Source organism: Pangasianodon hypophthalmus, chromosome 5 (assembly GCF_027358585.1).
Source record: "Pangasianodon hypophthalmus isolate fPanHyp1 chromosome 5, fPanHyp1.pri, whole genome shotgun sequence".
Classification (NCBI taxonomy): Eukaryota; Metazoa; Chordata; class Actinopteri; order Siluriformes; family Pangasiidae; genus Pangasianodon; species Pangasianodon hypophthalmus.
The window spans coordinates 12,053,148-12,072,906 of NC_069714.1; the positions used below are offsets into that span (position 1 = coordinate 12,053,148).

General features: G+C 38.5%; 3 protein-coding genes across 4 annotated transcripts in view; 1 reads left to right on the forward strand and 2 right to left on the reverse strand.

The window, feature by feature from the left end:
• The first annotated feature begins 4,286 nt into the window (after positions 1 to 4,286).
• On the forward strand, positions 4,287 to 5,745 carry LOC113525879 (cytochrome c oxidase assembly factor 5). The gene is made up of 3 exons (XM_026912504.3): positions 4,287 to 4,506; positions 5,066 to 5,149; positions 5,325 to 5,745. The coding sequence occupies exons 1-3, from the start codon at positions 4,405 to 4,407 to the stop codon at positions 5,364 to 5,366; spliced, it is 228 nt and encodes a 75-aa protein (XP_026768305.1). The 5' UTR covers positions 4,287 to 4,404; the 3' UTR covers positions 5,367 to 5,745.
• Positions 5,746 to 5,970: 225 nt separating this feature from the next.
• Positions 5,971 to 11,296, reverse strand: si:dkey-4e7.3 (uncharacterized protein LOC402865 homolog). 2 transcript variants are annotated; one of them, XM_026912502.3, is made up of 6 exons: positions 10,963 to 11,296; positions 9,395 to 9,582; positions 8,650 to 8,829; positions 8,387 to 8,498; positions 8,053 to 8,189; positions 5,971 to 6,630 (listed from the first exon to the last, which is right to left on the reverse strand). In XM_026912502.3, exons 2-6 carry the CDS (start codon positions 9,572 to 9,574, stop codon positions 6,283 to 6,285), a joined length of 957 nt encoding a protein of 318 aa, XP_026768303.1. In that variant the 5' UTR covers positions 9,575 to 9,582; positions 10,963 to 11,296; the 3' UTR covers positions 5,971 to 6,282. The 2 variants fall into 2 exon arrangements, with proteins under 2 accessions (XP_026768303.1, XP_026768302.1); XM_026912501.3 differs by having other exon boundaries at positions 9,395 to 9,586.
• Positions 11,297 to 11,854: 558 nt separating this feature from the next.
• inpp4aa (inositol polyphosphate-4-phosphatase type I Aa) overlaps positions 11,855 to 19,759 on the reverse strand; it is a 39,625-nt gene continuing 31,720 nt past the window's right edge. Inside the window, exon 24 of the mRNA XM_053234273.1 lies at positions 11,855 to 12,903. Within this exon, the coding sequence (XP_053090248.1) occupies positions 12,771 to 12,903 (133 nt within the window). The 3' untranslated portion in view covers positions 11,855 to 12,770. The remainder of the gene's footprint in view (positions 12,904 to 19,759) is intronic.

Below are 19,759 nucleotides of genomic sequence, written 5' to 3' on the forward strand. Positions count from 1 at the left end.
TGGACTTAACTTTCTGTCAATTATCAACATTTAATCTAAGAAAACATGCTTTTAGCCATTCAAAAAGTGTTTTTGCCTATCGCAAGCTTTTTTTTTTTTCTTTTTTTTTTAATTTAACAAGTGTTTTTTTGTGAACAATGCCTGCATGTTTCTCAGCCTTGTTACTAATTCTTTTTTCAATTGTTAAAATATTATTATTAATGTATATAAAATCAAGTACATATTTTCCCCTCAATAACTGCTTACTTTTTATGACAATAATGGTACATTATTTTTGGTACAAATATTTTATATTTGTTCCACAATAATGACCATATTCATGTAATTTGTATTTCACTTAAAAGGAAAAATTTACTTTGTTTTTTAATAGAGCCCACAAGCCCAGTTCTACCCACATTTTATATCATTTTATTTATTAAAGTAGTAAAAAAAAATATGGACAAAATATGATTGAAAAACAGGAGTGATTTATTTTCATTTGTGATAAAACAATGAAGTAACAGGGTTGAATGCCACATAACAGGATTGATAATTGGGTAACAGAGTTGAATATAAAGTAAGACTCTATTTACTCTCTATTTACTCAAATTAACAGGTTGTGTTCTCTGAATTTGCCCCTCGATTTTCCACACTCTCCATCTTCTGGGGCCCAAATTAGAAATCCTCATCAAGTTTTGCCCAGATCTCCTTGTCAATCTCCACAAGATGACCTGTGACTGGTTTGGGAGCTGGAATGAGACACACAATGTCTTCATACATATCCAGTATATTATCCAAACCATCATACATAGTACATTAGATTTTAGCATACAATTAGCAAACACACAAAATAACTAACTAACTAACATCTATGCTAATGCAAAGTGGACATTAAGAACATTCTACAGATTCACATAAAATATATTTATTTGTAATTAATAAATTACTTCAATCTATAATTTAGGTAACAGTGTTGAAATTTGACCAGTGTCCCCCCTGTAAAGACCACAATATCACTGAAAATACAGAAAAAGAATGAGAGAACCTCTTCCAATGACATTCAGGAAATTAAGACAATGTCACTTCCTGTGGAATATGTGATATGTGGAATATTTCAAATATTTAATAGGAGTGCATGTGTTCAGGTAATAGGGTTGAGTCAAAATGATGGGACACAATTTAAAAAAAAAAAAAAATTCATGAATTATTCCAATATGACCAAATGTATTTTAATCATAATACAAATGATTTGTAATGATCTACAAAATAAACCAAAAACAAACAAAATACTAATAATAATTTTTGGAGTATTTTAATGTTTATTTTTCAGTTGTAGTTCCAGAGTGGAGGGACATGAGAAAATGTTGCTTTTTCAGCTATTCAGATTTTTTTTTAATTTTTTTTTTAATGTTTTAACTTACTGTTTTTAAACTTACATGTATGTTGTCATGAATGTAATTTAATTCTAAAATGGAGTTTAAATTTACTTAAGATGCATATTGGCAAATGTAAAGCCAGTGGGACGCAAATGGCACTGCACTCATGGAATCACCCATTTAGCATTTAAGGTCAGTTCCTGTTATTACTTACCTTAGAGCAGCTGTACACTTGTTCCCTCACTGTCACTTTAAGTTAATAAGACAAAAATGCAGTTTGTTTCACCAAGAAACTGCAAAACACACCGTCCTCTTTCCTTGGACTGTCTCTTGGCAGGAATGGCAGTGGATCAGGATGGCAGTGCCCGCATGCACAGGCCACAAGCGCTCACTGCATGGGCTGATGAGTGTACATCTATACAGCTCTACAGTGTGGGCATTAAATCATCGCTACTGTAAATTTGGGCACATATGATAAGTATAAATAAGACAAAAAACAGATTAAAACATCTACTACTATATTGTAGCTACAATAGTGGCGCTGTGCCTGGGTGATTTTATTTATTTATTTATTTATTTTGGTCAAGATCGAGGAAATATCAAACAATTATGCAGAAAAGTGAGCTTATGCCTATCAACTTCGCTGCTAGACAGATTATCTTTAGCTCTTTACCATTTAAATGAACTAAAGATAAATTTAATTACCTAGGTATATGGATCACTAATAAGTACAAATATCTGTACAAAGCAAATTTCCCCTCACTGATGGATTCCATTACAAAAGACTTTGAACGTTGGAGCCCATTACCGTTATCATTAGGAGGCAGAATAAATATTATAAAAATGAATATTATACCTAGATTCCTATATCTTTTCCAATGCATACCTATATTTTTGACAAAATCTTTTTTCTCACTATTAGACAAATTAATATTATCATTCGTATGGAACAGGAAAAATGCACGCATCCGCAAAAGTATTTTACAGCGACACTGAGAGCATGGAGGTCTGTCTTTACCCAACATTCAGTATTACTACTGGGCAGCTAATATCCGTGCAATGTTATACTGGATTAATTCATCAAATAATAGTGGTCCCAATTGGTTGTCTTTAGAAAATATGTCATGTCGACCGGCCTCTCTTCACGCCCTGCTCTGCTCAAAACTCCCACCACCCGAACCAATATTTAAATTTTCTTCAAATCCAGTGGTTAAACACTCATTCAATATATGGGCACAATTTAGAAGGTTTTGCACTCAAGGAATTATCAGTCTACGCTCTCATAGCAAGAAATCACATGTTTACCCCTTCTATTATGGATGAAACCTTTAATATTTGGTCTGTGAAAGGTCTTAGGACACTAAAAGATATGTTTATTGATGGAGACTTTGCATCATTCAGTCAAGTGAAAATGAAGTTTCAAATTCCTGACTCCCACTTTTTTAGATATCTTCAGCTTCGTAGCTTTGTGTCTTCCTCATCCAGCCACTTTCCTTCATTGCCTCCCTGTTCCCTTCTTGAGTCTATTATGGACCTGAGTCCATATTCCAAAGGAGCCATTGGTAAAATTTATTCTGTAATCAATTCTCATAACCTGGAACCCCTAGCTCATTTAAAAAGAAAATGAGAGGTGGAATTAGCTATAGAACTCTCAGAAGACATGTGGCAGTCTGTCTGAAATAATGTTTAGTCATCTTCAATTTGTCTAAAACATAGAGTAATTCAATTTAAAATTGTTCACAGACTGCATTGGTCCAAAGTGAAGTTAGCCAAATTCAAACCAAATTTAGACCCTAACTGTGATAGGTGGGAAATTGAGCCAGCTACGCTATCTCACATGTTTTGTCTTTGTCCAAAATTAAAAGATTTCTGGCAGTTGGTATTTAAATTTCTCTCTGAGACATTAAAGACATGTATAGAGCCCGAGGCCATAATTTCAATATTTGGTATCATACCACGATCCTTAAGTTTTAATCAAAGTAAGAAAAATCTGATCGCTTTTACTATGCTTTTAGCCCAGAGGTTAATACTGCTCAAATGGAAAGAAAAATCCCCTCCAACCTTCAAGCAATGGCTTAAGGACTTACTACATTACATGGCCTTAGAAAAAATACGGCACACTATAAGAGGCTGTACCAACACGTTTTATATTAGTACTGATATCAGCTATCTCAGAGGAGTAGATTTTTTTTCCCCATATTAGAAAGCTTAAATGTATAATTGTGCAACAGGGGGAATTGTTGGGGTAGGGATGTTATTTAAAAGATGAAAAAGATGTCTAACTGTATTACATGTTTCATATTTGACAAAATATTCAATAAAAATACTTTGGAACAAGATCGAGGAAATATCAGGAGCGGAAGCAATGCTGCCTTCACGTGCTATGGGAATTATCGTAAATACGAGTTTCCCACTAGGAAGTTGCACATGAATGATCCCTCAAGTCGTAATTACGACTGGGAAACTCATATTGATACCCGAGATTCCGAGATAGGAGGAGTCCTAAATTTTCAACATGGAGGAGGAGAGTACAGCTTCTGTACTGAATGACAGCTTTTGTTCATTTTTCTAAATGCAGCTGACTGTCAGCGCTTGTCGTTTTTATCAGATTCATTTATGTACTATATCAGCAACCACTGTATGCCTGTTGTTTATTTTTACACCGTAAAACTAGCTTGTATTTGACCAAATTCCCTTATCATCATCAGCAAGCTAGCTGAGTAATGTGTGTTACGGTGTCAAAATAAAAGTAAAATTAAAAAAGAAAAAATAAATATGTATGAATGAACCTGACGTCGTCCATGCTTCATGTTCTGTCCGACACCAAAGCATGTGAACATATCCTCATAATAACCGCTTCAGAAGTGGAAAGCAGGAGAATTTCGATAGCACATGAAGGCAGCATTAGTGAGTGTCGCGCAGCCTATTGCATTCGCCCCAAGTGCTGCTGGGAAAACATGGCCGCTCTCATAACAGTCGCATATACGTAGCTTCGCTATAGGTTATTACAGTTTAATGTTCAAATAAGGTCGAATGTAGACTGAACACAATGCCTCAATACTACGAAGATAAAGAGGAGGATGCTCGCGCTTGTGCTGGAATCAGAGAAGATTTTAAAGCCTGTCTCCTTCAGCATGACTGCGTTGTAAAGGTTGTTTAGCTTAGCTTATTGCTAACACGAAACCTCATTCTAACAGTATTCCAGGCCTAAGTTTTTACTTATTCTTATTTTAATGAAAATTAATTTTAATTAATGTAGCGCCGTGTTAGTTCTGTGGATATTTGAACGAGACACAGTAGTGCATGTGTTTGTTACTGTATCCAACCCTGGTCCTGGAGTACTCCCTGTCTTTCACATTTATCGTTTTCCCTGCTCATTTAATCAGCTAATAACCTTTCCTGGGTTGAAGTGGTGTGTTAGAGGGAAAACACCTAAAATGTGCATGACATGGGGTTCTCCAGGACCAGAGTTGGGAATCTGTGCTGAATCCTTTCACAAATATCTGGTACATTTTCCAGCCTGTCATTTTTTTTTCCTTTGTAAGTTTTGTGTGCATTATATATATATATATATATATATATATATATATATATATATATATATATATATATATATATATAAAATTTTCTTTCTTTCTTTTTTTTTTTTTAAATAAAAAGCTCACAGGAATTGCAGCCCTGTTTCTAATGCCATTTTTGCTTGTTTTTAGGAAGGTAAAAAGCCCAGTGAGTGTCTGAAGGAGGGACACTGCAGAGGCCTGCAGGTTTCTTTCTTTGAATGTAAAAGGTCAATGGTTAGTAGACTGATGCTGCTTATGTCTTAATTATTGCTGTTCTCAAATGACCCACTTTTGCAGTAGTAGTTTTAGTAGTAGTAAAATGGCTTCTCATTTTTTTTTTCTTCAGTTTTGTTTGTAACGTGCATGTTGTTGAACACAGTAAGTTGACATAACTCTTTTATTTTTGTAGCTGGACACAAGATCTCGGTTCAGAGGCAGAAAAGGCTACTAACGGGACCCTGATTTTCAAGACTTTTACAAGGTGTCAGGAGCAGGAGATGAGATCTCAGCTAAATGACATTGTAATTTCACTTTAAATATGAGCTTTATTTGACATTATTTAAGGCACTGGGCTACTGAAGGTTGTGAATTCAAATCCCAGCATTCCAAGGTACCACTGTTGGGTCCTTGAGCAACAAGTTGTTTCCTGTCTCAGTTGTAAGTCACTTTGGATAAAAGCATCAGCCAAACAAGAAATGTGAATGTGTTGATTTACTCTAAGTTACTCCAAGTAGCACTTAAAGGTTCACACCAAGATGTAAGCTCATAATTGTGTTGTGACACACAATGGCTTGAGGGTTGTGTGAATAAAATTCAATTTGTTTGTTAGTAGCAAATGTGCCAGACTTTCTTCTAGTGATACAGCAGACTTTACATGACACTGTGATAGGATGTTGCCTCCATAGTTGACTACACTGCTCAAATACTGTCTTTCTCAGGCCACAGAATGCTATGAAAAATGATAGGTCTTTTAAGGGGTGGCTTCGAAAAGCATTTGTAGACTCTAACATAACAGACAGTAGCACTTACTCAAAACCATTACAGTCTAGAACATGTGAAATTTACATTGTTTTATTAACAGCACCAATATAATTACAGATACAGATTTACTTTCAATGTTGTGGGGAGTAAAATTGTAAAATAAAATAAAAAAAATTGATATTTAAAATTTTTTTTAGAATTTTTTGTACAATTATATATATAGAAAAATTACTCAGACTGCTTTCCATCCATAATTCATACAAAAGAACAATTATTACAATTTTTGTTCAAGATTTTAAAAATAGCCTTTTCAAGCAAGCATATGCTAGCACAAGATCTGTTTCAGTGATTATACAATAATTGTAGTCATGCTCCTGTTAAAATTCTCATTTCAAAGCATTCATCATTAGCTCCTTAAACCTTCCTAAGTCTACCTTCTTCATAATGTAAGCTTTATGAGTCGTCTTCAGAATCTCAAGGTGATCTACCACCATCATTCCCCTGGTATGTTTACCACTGAGCTCTACAGTCACAGCCTTATGGTCACTCTCGATGATAAACGTGTCATCGATGGCAGCTGCCATGGCATAAGAATCACAAGAAATAAATCCTGGTCCTGATACTAGCTCTTTATTAATCCTCTCATTGTTGCACATGTCTATGCTGTGCTGGAAGATCTTCTTCATGAACCGAGCTTTATTGGTATCCTGAGCCAGCCAAACATCACAGAACTCCTGTAAAGGCAGTGTAAATATAGTGTAAAACACTGTATAAGCAGTACATATTCTAAACTCTTGAACGAGTCTTCAAGTGGTGGTGTGCTGCTCTTCTTAAATGGGTTCTCCTCAAAACTCTTCAAAACTCTTAGTGATAGGGGAACACTGTTGAATAGTTCTAAACAGAACCTTTATGAGTTCTACGTAAGGTATGGGTAAAAGGGTGCACAACACTTATACAATATTTCAATACATAAAATGGTGCACAATGTCAGTATAATAGTTTGTATTTAGAGCAGTGAAAAAGGTCTGAATAAACTATTCTTAAAGCTTTCTTGAGATCAGGGGTCTGTTCCACAAAGCTTAAAGCACAAAGGATTTGTGTGTCAGGCAATCTCATTCAAGATTCAGAAAAGTCTGGATTATTCCCCTCCAGTTACAAGGGTGAGCCAAATCCAGCTCAATGACCCTTATAATATTTAAGGAGCTGAAATTAAACTATTAATTATATTAACAATATTAATAAATGTTAGTGTTGCATTGAACAACTGGCAAAGAAGTTCCCTTTACGTAATACATTTTCTGCCTAAATATCATCTGCAAGATAAATAAGCTTTACAACATTTCCAATCTTATACCTTGACTGTCAGCCATTTTGTGCCATCTCCCATTCTACTGTGACTGTACTATTACTATTATAATGTCTGTACCAAAAAAAAAAACAATGAGACCCTCAAAAACATTACATACAATTTTTCTTTGCCTAAATCTAGGATTTGATCACATTTTCAGAAGTCTGTCATGAGTGCATGATGGATGTTTATATGGTTTATGTGGATGTTAATACAGTATGCATATTATTTAGGCATATAACTAGCAAACTAAGCAAGTTAAATTCTTAGCATACCAACTTCACTGTTTTAAAAGTTAGCTACTTAGAGGAGATGAAATGGGCACTGCAAAGACGGAGCGGCTTTTTTGTTTTTCCAGGAGGCTGATGTCAGCGTGAGACATCAGAGTGATGTGTCTCACTCAGAAGTCCAGATTGGTTGATCAGTAGGGATTCCCAATGGTTAAATTACATATTTGCATATTGCATACTAGTTATTACAGTTTTGCTACACTGATGGGTGAAAACAGGAAAATTTTAGAAAATCATGAATTCTGTTAAAATGCTGACACTGATACAATACTGTGCATCAGAATACTACATATCATAACCAAAAATATATTAAATTCTAGTTTTATGCCAGAATGTTCCTTTAATAAAGCTCAATTCTGAGTTCAAGATTTTTCAGTCCTGCCTTCTGGAACAGACCCCAGGTGTGTTTGATGAGCAGAAACAAAACTGTGCAGCACTAAGATCCTATGCAGAGAAGCTCTTCAACTTGGCCTATATCCTACATAGGTTTTTTTCATTAATGTATTTTAAAAATTTACCCAGGGCAATTTGCTGAGACAAGTGAACTCCCAGGAGGCGATGTAGGTTGGGCACAGGTAGTCATTCAGTACAATATATGCTGCTTCAGGGTCTGCTGCAAAGTTGAACTCTCCGCATATAGTAGTGTTACCCCTAGCTAATGATAGATGTTTATACTGTTACTGTTTACACTGACAACTGTTAGCCATCAACCTTCACAACAGAGAACTTTAGTAAAAAATAATAAAAGATTAGGATTAAAGGTAATGATTGAAGAGATTCCAAAGTACAAGACACCTTTTTAGAAAACCAAAGTTAGCAATGTCACTTTAAAGCAATGGACAATGTACTCACAATCTGTGTTGCCTCCCATGTTGTATAGGGCTTTTAGATTCTGTGGCAAGGTAGGATCCAACTTTACTGCCAATGCTAGGTTTGTCAAAGGAGCTGTGGCCACTATAGATACCTGAGAGATTATAAAATTATTTCACAAGTATAGTATCCCTGAGCAGAATTCTAAAAATAAAGTATAAGGCAGTTCTCATTACAGACCAAACTTAAAAATCACCTGTAATAACTATGCTCAGTCCACATAATGTGTAGTGACAGGTACACACCTCTCCTGGATGCTCATTAACGATACGGATGATGGCTGACACAGCTCCCTCCTCTTGTGCTAGTTCCAGACCAGGAGCATTCGGGTCTGGAGCATCACCAAGCCCATCATGTCCATGAAACATGGAAGCATTTAGAACCTCCCCAAGAAGTGGCTTTGATGCCCCTCTGAATACAGGAATCTAAAATATATGTCCAAACCTGCTTCTGTTGATTAGGGAACATGAACTAAGGCTGAAACTGTGACCAATTCAGTTACAAAAAGTCTCATTACCTGCCACGTGCTCATGTTTAGTATATTAATCATATTTTTCATCCAACAATTTATCTGTCAGGACTCAGCACAGCACTCAGCCTGTATAAAGTAAACCTTCAGAAAACTGGCAATAGCATATAGTCTTGGGATCTTAGAAAGATTTTTTTTTTAAAAACAGTATACAGATTATAATACTTAATAATTATACAGATCATAATACTTAATAATTGTTTATTGTACCATACAGCCTGTTATAGTACAAAATTGTGGTATTTGGTGGCCAGATGCACTGATGTGTGGGTTTGGAGGAGGATCAAACTCTAAGCACCAAGAAAGCTATACAATGAAGTTTCTCTCCCAGTTTACTGGACTTGAATGCACTGCGGCTATTTTTAGTTTCATTAGTCAGAGTCTGTTAGAGCAAAGAAAACTCCAAAATGTGCATTGCACAGGTCTCCGAGCTTTGAGCTCAGAACAACTCAACATCTTACCTCCATCCGGTCACAAACTTTCAGGACACGCAGGACGTTTCTGCACACATTCTCTACGGAGGCGTTGCCATGAACGCAGGTGATACCGAGGATCTGCACATCCGGCACAGCCAGAGCCATCATGATAGCCTGGGCATCGTCCACTCCACAGTCTACGTCTACAAGCAACTTCTTTACCATGGTGGTACCTGACTTGTGACATGAATCCATTAATGTCACGTCAACAAGAATAAACCAAGACAAAAGTTAATACTTTGTGATTTCGCACAAACTAATGTTTGCTCTACGACAGTTTCGTTGACTACATTATTATTATTTACATGTCTGAGTAGGTTTTTGGTGACTGAGCTCTTCTTTGTATGAAAACATTCAATAAAACACTGCAGAAAAAAAACAACTGTTAAGACTTAGGCCCAATCCCAATTCTATTTTATACCCCTTCACCTACCCCTAGGGTAGGGGTGAAAATATTCCCCTAAGAACTGGGACACCACTACTATACCGTTACACGTCACCATACGTCATCTAGGTCCTAATTCTCTCTCTCGAATTGGCAATATTTGAGAAAGTTTAGCGATTTCTAATTATTGGGGGACTAGCCCCCCTCAGTGTCTTTGGTGGTTACAGCCCGGATCAGATATGAAAATATGTTGTGGCACTATCGTGCAGTCTGTAATGATATGACGTTAGCAAACTTTAGCGATTATTTGCAAACATTTCTTTGAATAACATCACCGTAAACATGAACACACGATTGAACAAATGATTTATGTTCATTAAAATCTTTATTAACGTCAATAATGCTAACATTTGTGGGTGTTTTTGTTCACTCAGGCAGCCATGTTGCCGCTGTAGCCGGTTTACTCTGAGATAATTCATAGCCCTTCGTTTGAAGTGTGGTCACGAAAAATCTTCGTTTGAAGGGCTATCTGGCTCTTCCCTTTACCCCTCCAACCAAAAGACAATCAAGACAGGGGCAAGGGGCAAGGGGAAGGGCTAAGGGGTAGAAATGAGATTGGGCCTTAGACTTCTCACTAGAAAACCTTATCTCTAGTGTGCACAGTCTAGTTTTCAGATCAGCACTACAAATATCACATTAACTATTACTCTGCTAGAATCTTGTTGTTGCTGCTGTTGTTTTAACTGACCAGCACCTCTGAATTACTAGTGCAGTCTTATTCCACAAGGTGTTGCTTTACTCATTTTATTCAGTTATCTGCAGTATTATATAAATTGCTATACAGTAGACCTGGACTTTTTTTTTTAAATTGAATCATTTTGAACAATGAACACATAATTAAAGGCAAAAATGAAATACTGAAACAAACATAAGAATATTAACAGGAAAAAAAATACAAATAGGGCATATCAGCGTTTCGATAAGCAAAGAGCATATTATACATGTTGTGCATTATAAATCAATCAATCAATCAATCAATCAAAGGACAGATTTAAAGTCTTTACAGTAATCCACATAATTTTTTGGCTTTGTTATTTTGTCGGTTCTGTTATAGTATGAATGTAGTGACCTATTTCTATTTTAAAATGAGTAATAAACCTGGACTTACTCGGTGTAAATAGTGATGGAATGAGAAAATAGTGAGGAGGACTGCCCCTTTTCAAAAAAAAATATATATATATATTTATATATATCTTCTCTGTCAGCAGCTGGACAGCTAGCTAAAGGAACACAGCCAAAAGCTCCTCCACTAACGACGCGTCACTTGTCCTCCTCTTCTTCCTTATTAGGTTCAAAAATTGCGGCAAAGCCAAAGAATACAAACGTACAAAATAATTATTACTTCGCTGCGTAGCAATAAAAAATACGTACACCGAAGTTTCACAGCAGCCAACTAGCTACACGTCTGGTCTCTGAGCAGTAGCGCGACTTTGTGCCCGCCTACTTTTTACCTGCTTTGGCACCGGAAGTATATCTCCCATTCATGTCCTTAGTAGATCCTTGAAGAAGATATATGAACAAACAATGTACAGCGTTAAACCAAACCACTTAGAGATTAATGCCCATAACCATATAACAATTTTAATCGAAATATTTCAAGAATATTTCAAGAATATAAGACAAAGTTGGCCTACAGGGTAACCCACACCACTCTTCCATTTTAATGATGTGTAATAAGTTCAGTTTTATAGACAGTGCCTTCTGTACTGTTATATATATATATATATATATATATATATATATATATATATATATATATATATATATATATATATATATATATATATAATCGGGTGGGCGATATGACAAAAATATCATATCACAGTTCTCGAAGGCATTTCTACGATATATTTATCACTATGTATAGACATACATCGTGTTTCTTTTGTAAATGTTATAAATGATAAGACATTTGTTTATAATATATTTTGTAATAATCATTTTATATTTTATTTTTTAAATAGTAATTTTTATAAATAAAATTGAAAAAAGAATTAAAATTGAAAAACAAGTATACATTTGTTTATTAATAATAAATACATGTATAATATTTTTTCAATTTAAAAGCAATTTTTTTATACTGGAAAAAATAATAACAGAATATTTTAATTTACTACTAGCTCATGAGAATAAATTATAATGACTATAATGACTGATATCGACACAAACCAAAAGAGATTTACATAACACAAATACAAACATTTAACAACCAACAACTGATTGAATAGTGTCTTAATTATCTTACACAACTTTATTAAAATTATGTTAATATCTATTCACAACATTCCACTATATTAACTATACAAACATTACCTGTGCTTAGCAACAGCATGAGAAAGGCCCTTTCCCTGAAAATCTACAACCTGTAAAATGCATACTGTTGCTGTCAATAAGCTAAAGGGTTGATTTAAAGCATTATATGTATAGCCTTGTGATAGCATATGACTTGATAAGACTTACTCTGTCACATCACTGACGCTACAGTTCAGCTACAGTATAATGTGCACGTTTAATGAATGGAAAAAGAACAATACTCATTTATGTATCCATTGAATCTGGGTATGTGAAACTAAAGGAACTGTGCAATTTGCACTTGTAATTCCTTAACAGATTAGCTTAGTGTAGTTGCTGAGTGTTTTTGTTGCTGGATGAATGGAGTCCTACTCTCCCAATCAAACTCTTCCAATAAGTATTCCTCATGGTCACCTTGATATAGTACCCAAAGTTCAGAAGAGAGCAGTGACTCATGCAAACTTGTGTCAAACTACAACCCTATTTGGCCATTTACAGTGAGTGTTTATTTGACTGAATTCACTGCAGCATTTGCTTCAGATCAGTGGAAACAAAGTAAAGGGGATGATGGGGGAGAACAGCCTTGTGAAAAACAGTAGGAGGGGGCATAGATGAATGTCCCAATCAAGTCTCCACTTTACCATAAGTACCCTCTGGAGGTCTATACTGTTTGGGGAAGGCCTTCAGTTGAAGTGAATTGAAAGCATACTTCCTGCTGCCCACATTCTTCATGGTGTTCTCTCTCCTGCAGCCCTCACTATGAGAAAGCAAAATACATAGATCATCTGGTCAAAAACAAAGATAACTGAAAGAATAAGAGGCTCGTAAAAGAATGTTACATACAAGTGAGTGACACTGGTCAGATCACCCAAGTTACGTATTAACAGCTTGTTCAAGGGAACTTTGTACAGTGAACTTGGTAACACTTTACAATAACAGTACATGAATAATCACACCCTAACGCCTGACTTAATATTTACTTAAATATGAACTATGATGATTTAAGACATGTACTAATCACAAACTAATGAAGAGCTAACTATGATGTGAGTCTTATGAATTCATGCATGAATATCGACCACCTTAATTACGTTAGTACACGTTTGTTAGATACTGTGTATATCAGTGTCACTCAGTCACAATAACACTTTACAATGAGTGACTCACTTTACCACGAGTGAATGACACTGGTCAGATCAACTACGTGAAGTATTAACAGCTTGTTCAAGGGAACTTTGTACAGTGAACTTATTAAGAGTGAGGGAGCAGGGGCGAACTTAGCACTAGGCAAAGGTAGGCAACTGCCTTGGGGCCCCGGAAGCCAAGGGCCCCCTAAAAATGCAAATTATATATATTTGTAATTATTAATGCTAAATAACGTATTCTAAAAATTTGAATATTGATGTTAAAACACTGAATAGGACCCCATTCTTTTATTTTGCCTAGGGAGTGATCTTCACCTGTGCATGCAGTCCAGGGCCTGACTTAAGACCTGTGGGGCCATGCAGTGCTCCTGCTGCAGGATCAGACACTGCTCCAGAGCTACAGACATAGCTGTGCGGTCCTTTGCACTCTTACAGCTGGTTACCCTCACACCATTGAGACGTCGGCACACCTGCCAAAACAAAAGGAGAGCAGACAATAGGAAAGATCAGTCAGATACATTGTTGTCATTGAATTTATTATTAATTACAGATCTTTGTTTACTAAGTCTGAGAAGGATGGAAGGGTTAAGGTACAAACTGAAGCAAAACCACAAACCATTTCTGTAAATTATTATACCTCTGCTGCCTGCCAAAGGATGTCCACATTCTTACTCTTCCTGGAGTTCACGTTCTGAGTGAGGAATTTCAGTAGCTCTGGTATACAGTACAGAATAGTCAGTACGACTACAACTATTACGTATGAGAACGAGGCAGACCTGGGGGAGCAGAGAATGGGTGAAAGAACTACAAAAACAGCAAATCTGCTTAAGCATTTGAATTGGTTTAGGACTCACAGTCCTCAGGCAGCACTTCATAGTAGGAGTTGAGTCTGGCCAGACTTTCTGTATTGACTACTTCCTGTAGTGAGGTGTCTCCAAACCTTTGTGAAAAAGAACAACCGTATGCAAGGGCTGGACAACTCTAGTCCAGCACACATTTGAGTGATTTTCCTACTTAAGGATTCCTCATTTAACTCCTGATTTAACTGATTTAATTATAAGGTTTAATAGATGCATGTATCAATAAATCAGATAATATACAGAAAAGCATACTTCTCTGCAAGTGTCTATTGTTCATTAATTCCTGTGTTGAACAGGACTGGCTGAACATGTAGCAGCATCTCGTTTTGGATTTCCCGTAGCAAAAAATCAGCCCCAGACAGTGGTACTCTCACATTAAACCCGTCTCTGTTCCCCGGGATAACAGTCAGCATGTCGGCGCCAAAGCTGGAGGCTGCCTGAGTAACCTTAAAGGTGATGTTCCAAAGGTCCATGATGCCTATGCTCATGTCCTCCCCTTTAACATAATAACATACAGTGGGGTCCAAAAGTCTGAGGCCACATTGGAAATCTGGAATAATTTTCATTTAAAATTGGAAATAAACAGAAGGTTTTAGAATTTTGAAACAATTAAAAGAAAGAAAGTAAGTGTTCAATATCTTGAATAATTAATATTCAGGATTCTGCACTATTTCAATGTCCCTATTTAAATGTAAGCAAATTTGTGATATTGACCATTTAATTGCTAACTGTTAACCGCATTTTACAAAAGGTCAGATTTTCCTCATGCGTAATCTCTTCTATCGAAGCATGTGTTCAGATGGCATTCCAATGGATTTGATCTAAAATGGATCATAAGGTTTTGCAACTTGTGGAGTCCATGTCAGCTCGAGTGCACGCTGTCATTAAAGCAAAAAAGGGGAAATACCAAATACTAAGAAACTTTGAAATTCATGTAAATATTTCAAAGATTCTGCTTGTCACTCAAGCTGTTGTCAATAATATAATTTGTAATATAAATTGTGCACACACACACACACACACACATACACACACACAAACACACACTCATACCATAAGTGCTAAGTAGACCATCAACCTAGACCAGTAAGCCGTAGTATGGAGTTGTCTAAGTAAGCCGTGATCACACAAACAATTCCTTAGGTTTGCTACGAAACCACAGATCACCTGCATGGTTCTGAAAAGACACTTCAGAACCGATGCTGTGCAAACCGCGGGAGCACGTGTCTACGAGGCGGGGCAGCAGAATAAAGCATAGCTGGCAGCCATTAATGCAAGCAGGAGTTCCTCATCCTCACTGAGAAGACAGGAGAGTATAAAAGGGCATGGCAGACACAGAGAGGTGAACAGGCTATAATCATGTGTTTATGCTGACTTGTCTCTTTGTATACATACATAGGATATAAAAAGTCTACACACCCCTGTTAAAATGGCAGGTTTTTTGGAGTAAAAGAATCAAACTGAGATAAATCATGTCAGATCTTTTCCGACCTTTAATGTGAAATGTAAAGTATGCAAAGTATACAAATAAAGTGAAAATCTGTCATCTCTCCTCAATCTTTCAGCAGCATTTGACACAGTCAACCGCAAGACTCTCTTGTCCATCCTCATGAGTCTTGGAATTCATGGCCCAGCATGGCAATGAGTTGCTTCCTATCTGGTCATATCAGGTGACATGGAAGGGATCCACATCTGCTCCACTCAAACTCTCCACTGGCGTCCCACAAGGCTTAGTACTTGGTCCTCTTCTGTTCTCCCTCTATACTCAATCTCTTGGTGAGGTCATTTCCTCACATTGGTTTTCATACCACTACTATGCAGATGACACTCAACTCAAGATATCCTGGTGTGGTGCAGCCTCTCCTCTTTCAGTGTGGTGGGAGAGTTTCAAAAGTGGACCTACAGGCCCGGAACCACTCCCAGGGCCCAGCTGGATACCTTGCTCCACCTCACCAAATGTTGGCTCCAGCCAGAGCAGAACACGGCTCTGAAGGTAGTCGAGAGAATTGTCATGGACTGGTTCCTGCGAACTCTGCCGCCCAAAGAGCGAAAACCCATTAGAATGAGGGCCCCTGATGACCCCAGAAAGATGAATGAGGTGCTGAAGTTTGCCGTGGCCATCCTAGCCATCGGCCGAGGAGAGAAATGGAAGCCCCTCACCAGCCCTTATAACGCCAGTTCTCTCAGGCGCCCCAACCCCAGCAAAAACAGAGATGACAGGAGTTTCAAAAGCTGCCCCGCCCTCCACGCACCTCAGGACAAACCCATGCCGACCAACCCAGCACCCTCATCCACCCCAAGGGCCAATAAACCCTGGTTTTCTGGTTGCACCCTCCACACCCCTATCTGACCCCAAAGCCCCACCATCACCATGAGGGTAGATAGCACACCTGTCCCAGCCCTCTTGGGGAGTATGGTCATGCTTTCCCAGCTGGAAACCCTGCCCTGAGTGGCCAAAGCATGTGAGAACCTCTCGGCCCCCTGTGTGCATGAGGATGTCAGGGAGGTCCCCGTGGCTGAGATCCGCGTTGGGGACCACCGGGGAAAGTGGCCATTGCTGGTGGGACTTGCACCAGAACTGCACGTACCTCTACTCCTCTGTTGCCCCCAGTGTCAATGCACCTCACCCTGAAATCCTGCTCCTGCTGCGCTCATACCACTCCCCATTATCAGGGTGTCCTTCGAGAGGGTCAGAATGGATCTGGTAGGGCTGGTCTCAAAGTCTGAGTGGGGTCACGGGTACATCCTCGTCATAGTGGACTATGCCACCTGATACCCCGAGGCAGTGCCCCTCAGAAAAGCCACCTTCCAGAACATTGCCAGTGAGCTCAAGCTGCTCTTCAGCCGGTCCTTGAGAGGGTAGCCCTAGTCAACTATCATCTGCAACAGCCAGGTTATCGCCACGAGACTCAAACACATCACATCAGCTTACTAAAGACATGGATTGAACCTGCCCCAGTGTTGTCTGCTTTTGCCCAGAACCATCCGAGCATACCTTGGTCCCAAAAAGGTAAGAGCTGCTCAGGGTATCAGCTGGCATAGTCCACTATGACGAGTTGTACACTAGGTTAGACACTAGAGAAGGACAGAAGGACTTATACAGGTTAGCTAGGCAGAGGGATCGAGATGGGAAGGATGAGCAGCAAGTTAGAGTTATTAAGGATAGAGATGGAATGGTGCTCACAAGTGAGGAGAGTGTACAGAGGAGATGGAAGGAGTACTTTGAAGAGCTGATGAATGAGGAAAATGAGAGGGAAAAAAGAGTAGAAGGGGTGACCTCTGTGAAACAGAATGTAGATAAGATTAGAAAGGATGAAGTCAGGAAGGCTTTGAAGAGGATGAAAAGTGGAAAGGCAGTTGGTCCTGACGACATCCCGGTGGAGGTCTGGAAGTGTCTAGGAGAGGCAGCAGTGGATTTTTTAACTAGTTTGTTTAACAGGGTTTTAAAGAGTGAGAAGATGCCTGAGGAATGGAGAAGTAATGTATTAGTGCCGATCTTTAAGAATAAGGGTGACGTGCAGAGTTGCAGCAACTATAGGGGGATAAAGTTGATGAGCTATGGGAAAGAGTAGTGGAAGCTAGGTTAAGGAAGGTAGTGGAAATTTGTGAGGAGCAGTATGGCTTCATGCCCAGAAAGAGCACAACAGATGCAATTTTTGCTCTGAGAATTTTTATGGAGAAGTATAGGGATAGTCAGAGGGAGTTGCACTGTGTGTTTGTAAACTTGGAGAAAGCGTATGACAGGGTGCCAAGAGAAGAGCTGTATGTATGAGGAAGTCAGGAGTAGCAGAGAAGTATGTCAGAGTGGTGCAGGACATGTATGAGAGGAGCAGGACAGTGGTGCGGTGTGCTGTAGGTCAGACAGAGGAGTTCAAGGTGGAGGTGGGACTGCATCAGGGATCGGCTCTGAGCCCCTTCCTGTTTGCTATGGTGATGGACCAGTTGTCAGAGGAGGTCAGACAGGGGTCTCCTTGCACAATGATGTTTGCAGATGACATTGTGATCTGTAGTGAGAGCAGGGAGCAGGTGGAGGAAAAACTGGAGAGGTGGAGGTTTGCGCTGGAGAGAAGAGCAAGAATGAAAGTCAGTCGTAGTAAGACTGAGTACATGTGTGTGAATGAAAGGGAGGGAAGTGGAACAGTAAGATTACAGGGTGAAGAGGTGAAGAAGGTACAGGAGTTTAAGTACTTGGGGTCAACAGTTCAGAGTAATGGAGATTATGGGAAAGAGGTAAAGAAGCGAGTGCAGGCAGGTTGGAATGGGTGGAGAAAAGTGTCGGGAGTTCTGTGTGATAGAAAAATATCAGCGAGAATCAAGGTGAAGGTGTACAAGACAGTGGTGAGACCAGCCATGCTGTATGGTTTAGAGACAGTGTCACTGAGGAAGAGACAGGAGTCAGAGCTAGAGGTAGCAGAGCTGAAGATGTTGAGATTCTCTTTGGGAGTGACAAGGTTGGACAGGATTAGGAATGAGGGACAGCTCATGTTGGACATTTGGGGGACAAAGTTAGGGAGGCCAGATTAAGATGGTTTGGACATGTTCAGAGGAGGGAGAGTGAGTATATTGGTAGGAGAATGTTGGACATGGAGCTGCCAGGCAGGAGGCAAAGAGGAAGGCCAAAGAGGAGGTATATGGAGGTAATAAATGAGGATGTGAAGCTAGTGGGTGCAAGTGTTGAGGATGCAGAAGAAAGGGATAGGTGGAGAGTGATGATTCGCTGTGGCGACCCCTGAAGGGAAGAGCCGAAAGAAGAAGAAGAAGAGACCATAACACATTTTGCTACATGGTTTGGGGTGATTTAGATGAGCTTGGATGTTTTTTTTCTGTCTATCCACCCTACCCCATAGCCCAGAATGTAAAGACTACAAGAGATTGCTGTCACATGCAGAGAGTAATCAGTACTTGTCAGATATTCCTGCAGCTCATTTAATGTTGCCGTAGGTCTCTTGGTAGTCTCCCTGTTAAGTTTTTGTCTTGTCCTTTTATAAATTTTGAAGTGATGTCCTGGTCTTGGTAATGTCATTGTGGTGCTCCATGTTCTCTATTTGAGGATGAGGGCCTTTACGGTGTTCCGTGGTACATCTAATGTTTTGGAAATTATTTTATACCCCTCTCCCAATCGATATCTTTCAACAAGTGAGATACCAGAAAATCCTACAGAAATCCTACAGAAACAGCTGGTCTTTATTTAGGGTTAATCGGAATAATTTAATTGATGACAGCTGTATGATAATCACTTTTAAACATGAGATTGATTGTGTTTGGTTCACTCTGTACACAGCCAAATCCCCAATTATAAAAGGGTGTACACACTTACTGTAACTTTTTTTTATTTTTCCTATTTTACCCTAAAATGTTTAGGATTGTTTTCACACAATTTTTATACATTGAATTTTCACGTTGAGGGTGTAAATAGTTCTGACGTGATTTATCTTGATTTCATTTTTTTAGGTCAAAAACTTACCATTTTAACAAGGGTGTGCAAACATTGTGTGTGTGTATGTCAGCTCTGACCTGTCGAGGCATGGACTCCACAAGACGTCTGAAGCTGTGCTGTAGTATCTTGCACCAAGACGTTAGCAGCACCTTGAACTCTTTGTCATGTCCC

Bases quoted from the DNA above. Each gene is read 5' to 3' on its own strand.
- LOC113525879 (XM_026912504.3), top strand. From the start codon at position 4,405: ATGCCTCAATACTACGAAGATAAAGAGGAGGATGCTCGCGCTTGTGCT. The intron at 4,507-5,065 runs GTTGTTTAGCTT...GCTTGTTTTTAG, and splicing joins AGCATGACTGCGTTGTAAAG to GAAGGTAAAAAGCCCAGTGA. The intron at 5,150-5,324 runs GTTAGTAGACTG...TTATTTTTGTAG, and splicing joins TTGAATGTAAAAGGTCAATG to CTGGACACAAGATCTCGGTT.
- si:dkey-4e7.3 (XM_026912502.3), bottom strand. From the start codon at position 9,574: ATGGTAAAGAAGTTGCTTGTAGACGTAGACTGTGGAGTGGACGATGCC. The intron at 8,830-9,394 runs GTAAGATGTTGA...CATATATTTTAG, and splicing joins AAGTTTGTGACCGGATGGAG to ATTCCTGTATTCAGAGGGGC. The intron at 8,499-8,649 runs GTGTGTACCTGT...ATAATCTCTCAG, and splicing joins TTAATGAGCATCCAGGAGAG to GTATCTATAGTGGCCACAGC.